Source organism: Pyrgilauda ruficollis, unplaced genomic scaffold (genome assembly GCF_017590135.1).
Source record: "Pyrgilauda ruficollis isolate IOZ18807 unplaced genomic scaffold, ASM1759013v1 scaffold5, whole genome shotgun sequence".
Classification (NCBI taxonomy): Eukaryota; Metazoa; Chordata; class Aves; order Passeriformes; family Passeridae; genus Pyrgilauda; species Pyrgilauda ruficollis.
The window spans coordinates 8,961,886-8,976,603 of record NW_024526599.1 but is presented as its reverse complement, the minus strand read 5'-3'; the positions used below and the strand labels follow the sequence as shown (position 1 = coordinate 8,976,603).

At 35.0% G+C, this 14,718-nt stretch overlaps 1 protein-coding gene across 1 annotated transcript in view; it reads right to left on the bottom strand.

Annotated features, from left to right (window-relative positions):
• TLL1 (tolloid like 1) overlaps positions 1-14,718 on the bottom strand; it is a 124,478-nt gene that overhangs the window by 65,713 nt on the left and 44,047 nt on the right. Inside the window, exons 2-3 of the mRNA XM_041479907.1 lie at positions 4,983-5,093; positions 961-1,041 (exon numbers count right to left, since the gene is read on the bottom strand). Coding sequence (XP_041335841.1) covers positions 961-1,041; positions 4,983-5,093 — 192 coding nt within the window. The remainder of the gene's footprint in view (positions 1-960; positions 1,042-4,982; positions 5,094-14,718) is intronic.

Below are 14,718 nucleotides of genomic sequence, written 5' to 3'. Positions count from 1 at the left end.
GACTCATTTTGTAATTAAATGGGCATGTAAATGAGAATTACACGACAAATTACACACAAAGTGTCTACAGTATAGGCAGACTCTTTACCAAAAACTATTTTTACATTTAGTATGCAGTCATTACCGAACCATATCACATGTTTGTTTAGATGTTTTAACATTACAAATTATTTTTATTGGTGCTCTTTAGCGGTCTAAGCAAGAAATTTATTCCAAACTGCACCCAAAAGATGACAAGAATTTATGCAATACTAAAATTTTAATTCTCCTTTAAAGAATGAAGATTATGTATCAAAGCACCTCTGCAAAGGCGGTTACCATGCTCTGATTAACACAATGTGGTGCAATTACAATGGAGTTGCACATAATTTCCTTTTTGAAGTGAGGTTTCACACAACATTAAAGTCATGTCTTCTTGCATCAAATATAGACTGTAAACTGAGACAGAGTAAGGGGGGATTCCACTTCTATGTGCTGCTCAATTTAACTACATTCATACTGACAAGAGTATGATTAATATAAAAATATGCTTGTTCAGCTCAACACACCACAAATGCTTCACAGCATGAATCATCAGAATACCCCACCTGGAGCCAGAAAAAAGTAGGAAACAAACTAAATTAGCAGCTTTACAGCATAGTCTACTTGCAGTGAAAAGACACTGTATTGACAATAGTTAAGCCCACAACTGTGAACACAGTCATAAAACAAAGTTAAGCAATTTTTAATATGACATTTAAAAACTATGTGTTTTAGCTTTCAGATTTCATGCTGGAAGAAGAACTCTAAGAAAATGGCAAAAAGAGCTAATCTTGTCATTACTATTCTTGCTCTAATTTTATAATTTGTTTATGCCAATAGTAATACGGAAAGGTTTTAAAGTGTTAAAGTACTATCATCATTAATGTTCATGATACACTATCACATCAAGCAAGTTGCTAATTTAAACAGTGGAAATACCAGAGCCGAATCTTCTTATCCTCTCTATAAGCTGATAGAGGGCACTGCGTTTTTTTGACATTCCATGCTCTCCAAAGCCACCTTTAAAAAGAGAAGGAAAGAAAAGAAAGGCATTTTCAAAAGTTAAAACTGTGGAATTTTACACATACAGGAACCGTATTTGCCTGGAGAGGCATCCTAAAGGAAGCTTCATATTCATCGATAATTTCCATAAAGACATTTCAAGTACCCTTGACAATGCAATAAAAACACATGATTAGCTGAAAATTTTTCTAATATGCATTCCATGAATGTAAGCCAACATGTCTCTGTTATTCAGGCAAGTCATGACAATTACATCATCTAATTATTATTTGGAGCTTTTTTCTTTCTGGTGACCTTGACATCCTCAGAGCCATATTGATTGACAGTTAAAAGGGTTACTCTCAAAGAAATTTCCTGAATGCATTCCAAAATTTTCTCATTTCAAGGGAGGGGAAGGAGAAAAACCAAACAGCCAAAGTTTCATCAGAAAACAAACAAACAAACCAACCCAGCAAAACTTAATATGGTTGATTTTGCCATGAAATATTTGTTTTTCTTTGCTAGCATGCAAATAGAGATGTCAATGTACTTTTAAGGCTTTGAAACATCACATGCTGGTGTATATTGCAGTAAGACCTGGCAGGTATATATGTCAATGAAAGCCTAAGATAGGAAGTTTATTTATATAGTAGTTTATTTTAACATTTACCATGCCATTTACAGAAATAAAATACATTTTTGGGTTTACTGCATCTGGGTTTGCTACATAACCCTTTCACACATGAACCTTTTGCAGCTACAAGTGGCTTTTCCAGTAAACCAGAAGCAATAACACTGACTACACTACATGAGTCAATTAAACAATTCAGAATTGTTCTGAAAGTTTTGTGATTTTACAGGTTAGCAGTAAGTTGTATTTTACAAGTCACTGCTTGTTATAGGACAAGAGAGTTCCTAAACTGCTTGAACAACTGAAAAAGTAAATATATAGAAAAACCAGACCATTGATACCTCCAACACCACTAAAAAGCCCTTTCCCAAATTTCTATAAAAATTTGCAATATCTATGCAGAAAATATTTTTTTTAAACAGCAACTTAAATTAATATTACAGATGAGAAAATTCCATATAAGGCAAGTGAGTGTGTGGCTGCTCAGTGAATAACAACGTGCCTAATTATTTGCATTATGCTGTCACATAGTTGCTGGCTCCCTTGAGAAAAATTTCCCAAATTTTTAAAAACATTTTAAATAGATGAGGTAATAGACCAACACATTCCTCTCCAACAAGTTACAGGGTAACTATAATATGAAGTGCAGAGGATAGAACATTGATCATCATTACTGTAATTGTCTCTCATGTTCACATTCATCTTATAAAATAAGGCTTATAGCTAACCATTCCAAATAAATATTTAAAAAATCATTATAAGCACCAACTGTCAAACACAACAGAAAACACCTAAAGAATCCATTAGCTACTTAAGTGTTACACTATATTTATAGGGGGAAAAGAAACCCCAAAACACTCTTCTGTCTTACTGCAGTCTGTGTATTTCATTTAGTGAAAAAACCAAAGGAAAAGTCTCTCACTTAACTAAGCTGCCTCTACGCTGTCTAACATGCAGCCTTGCCAAACCATATAGACTAAAAAAGTTTTAATTCCTATTTGCTGCATCTTCTCATAATTCAAGCAGGATAAGGAGGACACTTTTGGCAGTTTGGACTTATAAAACTATACACATAAATGTTATCAGCTTTATTGGTCTTTTCTGTTTACAGTGATAATGCATTTTACAAAATGAAATTGTACAAAATGAAAAATAAAATGACAGAGCCATACTCCAAGAAGCTCACAGATTATCTGACCCTGCAAATACAGGCAGATAATCCTCATGGAAAGGAGCAGTCACATAATGTGAAACGCAGCCTGTGAGCCTCAGGATTTTAATTAGAGTTGCAATAACAACTGTGACTCTGCCACTTCATCTTGATGGTTTACAACCAAGTACCTAATCCTTCTACCTGATGTCACCTTTAGTCTGTGACAACCTACAACAGAAAGTGTTCAGAAATCAAGCTTACAATTCATTGCCATTGTGTCTGTAACTAAGAATAAATTTAGTTTTCTAGATCACAGATATCTAGCATCGCTTTTATTCCTTTTCCAGTTGCTACCTGATACTAATGAGCTAGTTGGCAATTTGCTCTTTTGGAATTAGGGGAGATGAGCACACAATTCCTAGTTTACACATCAAGAATGTTGTAAATTTAGAAAAATAAATTGCATATGTGAAGTGTACAATTGACTTCTCTAATGCTCTTTTTGGAAAATTCAAGAGTGTTGAGGGCTCACTGAGAGCTGTTATGAAGTCATTAACTTAGAGTTTGTTCTCCAAAGTTTAGTCCCACTGATCATCACAATTGCATTGACTCTTGTTGTGCAATAAAGGTAGAAAAAACTGGTGCAAATGCATTAGCAATACTTAACAGGGTGGTTCAATGTCCTGAATAGGATACCATCCACAAGAAAAAATAATGTGCATATCACAAAACACGTGAGAAAGAAAAAACTAAGTATTAGAAAACTAAATATAATTTTAAAAACACCTAGAAATGCATATTTTTGTGTGGAAATGAAAAAATAATAGGAACTTTGCAGTTAAAAAGAAAAAGTAGAAAAGCAAAAAGAAGCAGGAGTCAGCAAGCCAAAGAAATCACTTGACTGGATCCACTTTAAGGGGAAATGACCAATGTTGTCCTACATTTTTTCAACAAAACTAGTGCCTGAGTTATCTTCAAAGGCAATTAAAACTATTTGTTTGGAGGAGAGGAGAGCAGAGACACCACTAATTCTATTAACATTTTAAGATCCAGTCCAGATCTAGATATGATCAAAAGTTTTCCTGTTTTGGAAAAACAAGTGGATGTAGAAGGAGATAAAATAAATTTTCAAGTTGTCATTAAAATACTCTTAATCACAGCATCTACCTAGAATGAATAAAAATATTTTAAAATATATCAATACTGAAAGCTTAAATTCAAAATTGCTTCTTTGGTCTGAAACCTTTTTTCCACGTATCAGGAATAAGTTATGGTAGCTCAGTTCAGGCACACATAAAACATGCTTAACAGAAAACAAATTTCAGTAATAAATTTTTACATTTTCTAGTAATATTTTTTCCAGACTTTTTCTCAGTAAGTTGGCTTTTGTTGTATCATAACCTGAAAGTTTACAAATTCTCAGTTATCTATTTACAAATCACAGCCTGAAAGCATAAATATTTTTAGACATTAGACAGACATCCATTTAGGCATGGATTATGTTTTCTCTCTTGCAAACAGACATTTACACATTAAAAAAAATCTCTTTATCTATCTGTCTGAATACCCAGCTGCCTCTGTTAATCAGATTGCAGCTTCTGGTGCTAATGCATTGTATGTTAACAATAGCATAGAAATGTGCATTAACATGTCAAATAAATAGTTGGCTTTTTAGACAAGGCATATCTAGCAAGGATGACTAACACATTCTAGTGTTTCCTCTAGGTCTGGGTACAGAACTGGATGAAACAGTAAAAAAAAAAAGCAAAAAGAGGGGTTGCAATGCCAAGCTTCCAATTTTGCCTCCAGGATACCACATATGTTCTCCATAGTGTGTTTGGGCTCTGCTATCAGGAACTTTCAGTGATGAAATCAAAGCTTTGTACAATTTCCTTTCCCACATGACCACCTGCAGAGTAGACTCTAATCTTCCTACCAGTTTCTGCTCCTCAATTCAACAAGACATTTTTAAACAGAAATGCTGGAATAAAATTAAATGTTTTGCTTCTCTTTTCCGTAATGTGAATCTATAGTTTTTGTTTAATAACTTTTCTAAGTGTAAACTAATGTTATCCAAGACATTATACTGACTTTCCACATTTAAAACACAGACTGCCTGCTGCACAAAATTAACTAACAGGAAAAATAAATTAAAACAAGTTTGAAATAGCATACCTGTGTTATGGCCAAGTCTTTCGTTGGAGTGCTGCGTGAGGTCAATCGTCCTGTCAATTTGAAAGATTTTTAAGTCTTCATCATCTAAGGCAATATCTCCCCAAAAGACAGCTTTAAATAAAAAAGAGCTCAATTTAATTAAAGAATTATTTGGACAATAAATCCAATCTGAAGAATATAATTCCATGATTATAACCTTTGGGCAAGTATAGGACAAACATATATTTACATCAGATATATTTCCTTACTGATCGATATTTTTATATGAAGAAAAAAAGAAAACTACCAAGAAAAATTCCCAATATTATTCCAATAAAATATATCTTAGTCTATTTGGTTTCTTTGTAAATTACCTAAATGCAGTAACTTAAATCTATATTCATTCATAATATTCTTGTAGCATGTAGTTTTCTCTATGTAAATACAACAAAGCAGAAAAGACCCTGAGATGTTAATATTTGAACTATAAAGTAAAATAGATACATTTCTGAGAAAAAGAACCTTTATGTTTCCTAACATCTTTCTAAAAATAGCAATTATTTGAAGGAGTTTTTATTATGTTTCAGTTGCTTTATATTACATTATGTTTTGCTCAGATAATTAAATCTGTTTTCTGTTAAGCTGAGAAAAGAAAAACCCTTTATTTTTTATTTTCCCCTCAGTTTATTTCTATGCTTTCCTTTTATAGTTAATTTCACAATTAGGATGCTTTCAAATTCTTTACTTTCCAAAGGTCCAATCTCTTTTTAACCTTCCTTTGGCCTTTTTGGTGGATTTCTTCTTCTCTCTTTGTTTTTTCTTTTAGGTTTTTTTCTTTTTCACTTTTTCATAGGTAACTCACCTTCCCTAAGCTGCCTCTACAACTCAGTGGACCATGATACAATCCCACTTCTAGAAATTCAGGATATATAACCTCAAACTTTCATCTCCACCTATTTTTGCTGAGATTTTCTCCTGAGATCTCCCTGCCAATTTAAACTTAGCATTAAAACTGAACTCAACAGCCATATTCTCAACTGCTGGGAATTAAGTCAACAGAGCATGTACCAATTAACAGGAGCTGAAAGCAGGTGTTTATCATCATTATCCAAATTCCTCCTTTTCCTGTTCCCTCAGAGTCACAAAACCCCTGGATTCAATCTTATTTCATCTTCAACTCCTTTCCTTCTTTCCCCCATCAAGGGAAACATCAATAACTGCTTGGTTGTTTGTTACACAGCACTACAGAAAACTTTCTTCACTTCCACTCAAATAAAGCCTAGTCCAAAGTCCAGCTGTTACCAAATCAACCTCTCTAATCTTCCTCCATTCAAACTGATCCTAAACATTACTGTTAATTGTATTCTTCTTCATCTGTTTTTATATTACACTTTAAAGACCACTCATCAAAGTAGTTTCACGTTGCTGCAAAAGTTACCCATTTCTCAGAATATGATGCTCACATTCATTGGTGTTGAATTAAATCCCCTTAAAAAGAGTTTTTATGTAAAATATAGGTATTTTTAAATAACTCCAAGATATTGTACTGCCTCCTCCAACTTACATGATTTTTCCTGAACAAAAGGCAATGATCAGAAATTGTGTTGAATATTCCTTTAGCTTGCCTTGTAAAATACCTTTAAAACACCCCCAGATCATCTACACTGTGTTAATAATGAAATGATTAGTGAAATTAAAAATGAACCTTTTCAATTCAAAAGACAACCAACATTTTATGTCTCCTCTAAATATTAATATCTCCACGAACATATTTTTTTTTCACAATATAATGGTTCTGGAAACCACAAGCACTTGAGACAATTACTGAAACTGTTCAGTCCAGCACATTGTGGAATACTATCCTCTCAAGGATCACTGTTCTCATGCTCATGTTGGACACACTGAGGACATTATTCCTCTAGCTAACCTGTTCTCACCAGGGATGGTTTTACCATCACATCCATCAAGACACAAAGCCAGGGACAGCTCAAGATGTTTGTGTGTCTTTTCCCTTAAGCTCTAGGAAAAAAAAAAATCTCAAGCTATCAGAGTTTTGAACAGTGAAAGAAGAAAGTCAGTAGTCTCCATCTGGTTGAGCTAAATGTTATTTACTTTTATAAACATCTTCTGGAGTTTTCTCTTGAATGCCATTCATAATAGGGACCTCTGTATAAGCACAAGGTCAGATTGCAAACTTGAACAAGCAGAACAAAGTTGTAAAAGGAAGAAACTATTAACATTTCTGTCTATAGAGACACAAGGTGCCCCAGCAGAAGTCACACAGATTGCCCACACCAAACTCAATGAAGTGCTACAGCTTAGCAGCAAGGCCATTTTTGTTTCCTGGTGATATTGAGAGTTAACAAAAGGAAGATTCCAAATTAACAGTGGATGATGCAAAAGAGAGCCCACTGACAGAAATGCATTAGCAGAAATTACTGGTTTCTGTGTGTAATACTGATGTATGAATAGGAAAACCCAAGGCAAATCAAACTTCCTACTAACAACAGAGTGGGAAAAAACTGGAAAATGTCTGCCCTAGTGATGCATCACCTAGTCTGGTGATGCATCTCTATCACTTTCACCACTTCATTGTGGTAACATTTACTTAAAGATGAAAATACAGATAGAAATACTAATTTGTGTGAATTTGTCTGACATAAAAGTATGGAATTTGTATGTACATATGTAAAATATACCTTAGTGTTTAGGCAGTGTGTAGCAACTTTGTTGCCTTAAAAGGAAAAGAAAGCTATTTTTGTTAAACATCTGGAGCATTAGCTAGTTTTTGATTAGCAACCAAGGACCAGGTTGAGTTTACCAATAATATAACCACAGTAATCTAATAATAAGTCCTGATGCAAGTGTCACATAAGCATAAACAAGTAAAGTATGTGACCAATAGCAGCCACATTCTCTGGCATACTAAAGAAATATGAGTAACCACTAACATTAGAAATAGATAAGATTATTTGATTAAAATACAGTGGAAAGTTTGGAAATTTCTTCAGACCACTGGCTCATTTTACTCAAGGCAATTCTGTTTTGCAGAATGCAATAAACATGCCAAAACACAGAAACCTTGATAAAATTATCTCATCTGACTTTAGCAACAATTTAATAAGTGTTACTTTATTTCTACTGAACTACATGTCTGATCTTTTGAATTAATTTAACTTTACCTAGCAAAAGAAACAACAGTCAACTGGATGTTCTGTAATTTCAATGTAGTCCAAGCAATAATCAACTGAGACAAAAAGGGAGCTGAAAACTGTTTTCTAAAATTTCACCTTTTTTCCAATTAAAGGCCTGCACTGAACATTAATTCTGCCCCTTCAAAGCCTAAAGCACAGCCCCAACAGAATTGTCAAAAAGGTTTAAAAATTATCCCCCATAACTATTAAAATTATCCTTTAATTTTTGGGAATGCCAGTTTAAGTGTCAAAATACTTTGTAAAAAGAGAAGACCACAGTTTTATCTCCTGCCTTAAAGTTTTTATGGCCTGAAACCATCTGAAGAAGTCACTCCATACACTTCATCATGTCACAAACCAATGTTAATGTTACAGAAAGCAAGCAGAGGATTGTTTGGGTATGCAAGGCATGATGTTAAAGGCTTTGCTAAGAGCATGTTAGGATTAAGAGCTTTAGTAGCTCCCTCTAAGGAACTTCTGACAGACTTTATCAGTTCAGCTGTTCACTCATTTTTCACACATATTTAATTCATATGTTTCGTCTACAAAATTAAGAATCTGATAATCAATTGACTAGGCAAGGAAACAAAACTAAAACAAATGGATAGAAAAACTTTTAAAGTGATCTGAACAGAACTTAATGTACCTCTACTTATTTAAGGCTGTGTCATATTATCTCTTATCCTACCTATTTATTCAGTGATCACAAAAACTTGATATTAGAGATAGCTTTTTTGTTGATTTTGAAAATGCAAGACTGCCAATGAACTTAAGAAATATCTGTTGAATATCTGAGACAGTATTAATTGCAGAGAAAAACTATTTCAAATAGACTTTATTATATAAAGGTTCTTAAGAAAAAAAGAAAATGGACCTTTTTGTCCAATACTTGTTAAAGACAATACTCTATCATACCAGATTTCATGCCAGGTAGTTTTTGTTTTCTACTTTCATATGTTTTATATGGCCACAACATGATGCACCTAAACAAATTCAACAGAGAAAATACACACATCTGTTTCTGAAAGGTGGACAAAACCTGGTTATGCAGTAAAGGCATGTTTTTCTGTAACAGTGGAGAAGGATTTCTGTGCAGCTGTTAAAATAGAGAAGACACTTAACCAGCAGATGCAGTTCTGCTTTCACACAACTCAAAAGCTCTCAGTTAAACAGCCCCTTCTAAAAGGTCTTATAAAGACAAAACACTGCCACGAAATCAGCCAAGTTTGCAACCTGTAGCCAATTACCTCACAAGCACAAAACAAACAGGAAAATAAGTAGGTTGTATAATTTTCAAAAAATGTATTTGAACTATTTTATGTTTATGTTTATTTGAACTATTTTATGTTTACACATGGTATGAGTCAACAAGCATATACAGTGACAATAAAAACATCTTTCAACATGTCTGGAAGAAAGAAATTATTTGCTAAGTACATAGGGCTGCAATACACATAGGATGGCTTATTCTAGGATTTGAATAAATTACCATGTAAGTCTACAAAATATAGAAAAGAGTATGTTCTTATAATTGCAATAACAAAATTATCTATTTCAAACTTCATCATAATTCCTCCTACAATTTTGCTTTTTAAAACTCAAATCATAAGCAGCCATTTTTTAATAAAATATATTCCTGCTAGCATTCATACCAATATTAGTAACAATATAAAATGCAAGTAAGTTGGGATTGCTAGTGTTTGTCCCTACAGCACAGCAGCACGTCCGAAGAAAACCAACTTGACCCTGAGGTAGGTTGGGAACACTCAGCTACCCAGCAGAGACCAACAGCACCCAGAAACCATTCCCAGGACCTGATTTGGTCTGACGACTCCTCAGGCTAGAAACATGTTCAACTGAGACCTTCCCAAAGTGAGATGTAAGCTGTGATCTTGTCCTCTGAGCAGACACAGAATTTTGACAGGGGGATTACTCCTATACTGAAAAGATACCCATGAAAGGATTAAGGCAATACTAGAAGACATTTCAAAAGCAAAGCCTCAAATTTTGGTATGCTACTGGGAGGGCAAAGCACAAAGAGTTTGTGCTTCATCTCATTGCAGAAGCTGCTAAGAATGGATAACAAAAAATATTAAGGAAATAGAAAACTACAAAGCATAACAAGGAAATCTGAAGAGCTCTTTTAACATTCTTAATGGTGATATGCCCAACACAAGGCAAAGCCAGCCCAGTAATTCATGCAGTAGGAGGTGCCAGAAAGTGTGCTGGACAGCTTCAGGGCAGATATTCATCTAAATCCACATGCACAGCAGTTCTAATTAGCAGACTCTTCTATAGCTGAGTCATTGAGCACTTCCCTGTAACAACACAGCTATGAGCACTGTGTTCTGTCTTGGTGAGTCACTCTATTCCATACAATCCGTTCACAACTTACATAACTGCCTCTAAATCTGAATAGAAAATGGAAAGATTAAAGCTAAGTAAGTAAAGGCAATTTTACCTCATTTCAAGGACAGCAACATACACTACTGCAACTAACCTTATTCTCTATTACCATTGTCTTCAAATTATTTCAGTCTTTCCAAGACTTTCAGGTGCAACACACTATTTTTTAGAAATTATCAAACTGAGAACAAGACAGGGCAAATAAACAGCAAAAGATCTTGTGTACAACTATGAGCATAACACTGCACACCACACCCTGAACTCTTTCTATCATTGTTCATCAGAAGTGTTACTTCAGTTGTAACTGTGCAATAAATTCCCATGTTGCCATACAGAGTCCACAAAACTTTCAAGAGAAAGTTAATTTAATCAAGTGTTAAATAATAATCCAAATCAATTTGCCTTTTTATTGGACAAAAATATGACAGAAAAGGGAAGTTAAGTGAAACTTTAACAGCATGAAATAGAAGACCAAGGTAGCCTATTTTCAAAGACACATCAAAAATTACTTATTTCATTATTTTCAGCATGCAGTATTTCCAAATCTGCACAACTCTAAGCAATTGTCAAAGAAATAACAGATATATACTGAAATAACTTATATACTTGAAAAATCTTACATAGGCACAGCTGAAAAGGGATGTAACACCTCTGCAGGCTGCTTCCATGTTTTCACATAAATGATATAAAATAGCAAGTTCATCAACGCTCACACCAATTCTATTTTTCAAACAATGAGAAAATAATTTTCCCTAAGCAATGTATCATTTCCACTTCTATCAGAAAAGAAAACAATGACGACTGAATACTTTAAACATCTCCAGACTGTACACCAGTTAGAAGTTCATTCCTCCATACTTTTGAATGTGGCATCCCTTGACAACAGCTCACATGGACACACAAAGCTATCCAGAAATCAGCTAGCTTCTATGTGGTAGTGACGTAGCCTCAGAAGAACTAATTTTAATGCAATTTACTAGAATCTTTTATGACACTATTTCCATGTTGACAGCATTACCTGCAAGTCACCAATGTCTCATGTCATCCACCCCTAGACATCATCCCAGTGTTCCCCATGCACAACACTTTTGGCTTCCTTCCTTTGACCATGTGTTCACATTTATAGGTAAGATGTTGGCAAGGCAACATCCCTATTGGGATATTCAGGTACAATATACTTTTCTTAGAAATCATTAAAACAAGACAGGGCAACTAACAGGGAACTAACTCCCCATTGCTGCTCCCAAGTTACACTTACAGAGCCCCATCTGAAGTATGCAGCATTTCACTACAGCCACTCCACACTATTTCCAGGAAGGGACTACCAACTGACCTGACTAGGGCAGAAAAACAACCAGGAAGGACCTGACTGGGGACACAAAGCTGTAGAGCCAAAGGCAGGAGAAGAGAAATTGCTGGAAAGCCATCCACCATCCTACAGAGTCAACTTGTTCCAGATAGCCTTTCCAGGAGCACGGCCGTCACATCACAGGGCAGGAGGGCCATGGGGTGAGAGGCACGCAGCACTGCGGCACGTCCTGATTTTTTCAAAGCAGGAAACACCTGATATAGAGCAATATTCGTGAGGAAAATGGAATAACTGTGACATCCTTTATCCGAGTAGAACCTTCACTTACCAAAAGAGACACTTGTAGAGCTTGATCTTTTTGAAAGGGGACACTAATTTGCTAAATATGCATCTTCATGGCACAGATAAAACTCAGTTTACAGATATTCATTTACTCTGAGCAAATTCCAGTTTTTATTTTGTTCTTAATTTCAAAATAGTGACTTTTTTTTCAATTCCAATTTCCTTCTGCTTTGTTTTTTAGTGACAATTTCATATTTCTTTAAAATTAGTGAAATAAAAATAAAAACTTCAAAAAAGCAAAGACAATTCTGACAGAAGTTGCAATCTTAGGTTTACTCCTAAACTTACTGCAGTGTGTTTTGAGGAGGCTCTTCAATATTGCAACAGCTACTCTGTGAAAGATTTTGGTTTTGGTTAAGCTGCTCAACCTGGCAAGCTTCCTGACTTTCAGTAACTATTTTCTTTTTTTGTGCAAGATCATCATGAACATCACACATGCTTTGTAGCTGGTAAAATAGATTCCTCATATAATGAGTTAACCACTGAACTGGACACAGAGGACCCTGCTCCGCAAACAGTAAAGGTGCCTGCACTGTTGGCAAAACAAGCAGCTACATAGAGAACTTTCTTCAGCACTCATAACTGCCTCAGGCCAGATATTGGCAAAATGAAGCTACAGAGAAATCATCTCAAGGAGACCCACTTATCCATTCTACTATTAATATGTCTTATTATAATTTTCTACTATTTCAAGGTTTTAGTATGCAGAAACAGTTTGGAGCTTAATAAAAAATACATTGAAACACAAGGCTTTCTTCAGAGCAGTTATTGACCACTTTGAAAGGAAAGCCATAGCAAGAAACCAGTGACTCTTGGTAAGATCCATGAGTGCCAAAAATATAGGGCAATCACAGATAATGTTTGTTACCACAGCAAAAGCTGAACTGCTTTATCTGACACCACATGCAAGAAATCATTTCCTGGTCCTGTTACTCCTTCTGCCACTGAACAGCAGAGTGGAGAAAACAATTCTCCATCTTCCTGGGAAAGTTGCTCATCACCCCTAGCAGAAACCATTGCAGCAATATTAGCTGAACATCTATTTAGTGATAACTGACTGTGATTTCTGGCTCAGGAAAAGAAGGCTGACAGGTCATGAAGGGCTTTTTTGCTGTTCCCAGACACTGACTTCGCCTGCTATAGCTAGCTTTATTAAGGAGGCTAGAAAAATACACCAGGGGGCAAATTCAGATCTATATTATCACAACAGTCATAATTACCCCAGATCATCCTGTGTCACCACTATGATGCTATAATGTTCACCTTCATGTTACTTTGAAACTCCATTACCCTGGATAGCCTTAGAGTCAAGATCTACAAAATTAATTATATGGCTATGCTTTCTTACAATAGGACAAAAAAAAAAAAAAAAAAAAAAAAAAAAAAAGGACTATGAGGCAAAATTATCACTCTTAAAGTGAAATCTTTTTTTAAAATATTGAAAACTCAAACTTTAAGACTGGAAAGAAAAAACTCTAATTTCTGCTGAAACTAAGATCAGGTTTTAATTATTTCAGTTACTTAGAGAATAGGAAAATGGATAACTTGAGAAATAAGCCACATATAGATGAATGGAGAAAAGTCCTTGATGGAAAGAAAGTTGTCAGTCTGAGTGTGCCACCTACATGAAACAGCTGTTAGGTCTGAAACAGACACAGCAGCTGCTACAAGGCCTCCCCAAAGATTCATGTCTTAGACATTTTCATTCAAACACCAAGACAACAGAGTATCAGCACCAAACCAAGTGAATTACAAGCTAACAGATAATGCATGGCACAAGTCAAAAGATTAATTTAAGTAGCTAAAAAGATAGAGGTAAAATCTTTTCTATGCTTTTCCAACCTGCAGACTTTAGAAAAAAGGTAACTTCCAAATCATTCTATGGAATGAATTGTAAGGATTTCAGAGAATAAAATCCCTTTCAAAGATTAAGAACAAAATTAATAAAACATTTATACATAAATAGACAAATCAGATTTACCATCCCAGCCTTTCAGTGACAGAAAATTACAAAATTATGCAAAAAATTATGGTTTCTGATAAAATGAAGGATTAAATTTATATACACTACAGGAGAGTAGTAGTTTCCTGTCATACACCTTTATAAGCATATTTCCCTGGATGCTTTCTTCTTCCACAACACCCAGGCAAGTCAGATATGAATGGTTCCCCCGAAAGAATCCTGGTACAAGAACAGCACAATCATGGCCAAAGCCAGCAGAGCACAAGCACTGCACAGCAACCCTGAGGGGGGAGCAGCAGCAGCAATCTGGGGAAAGGAAACATAATTTTAAAAAAATCTAAAAAGGAATAACTTCTTAGATAAGCTATCTGGCTCTGGCAATACCAGTCTTCAAGAAATTCCACAACCATAACATCTTTCCTCTGGTGTTACAGGTTGTTACTACGGAGTAGAATGGAATAAGGAACTCAGTAATCAGGGAGAGAACTCCCCTAGTAATTTTGTTCTGCTATGACAATAAGAAGCCACAGCAACACTTTCTTT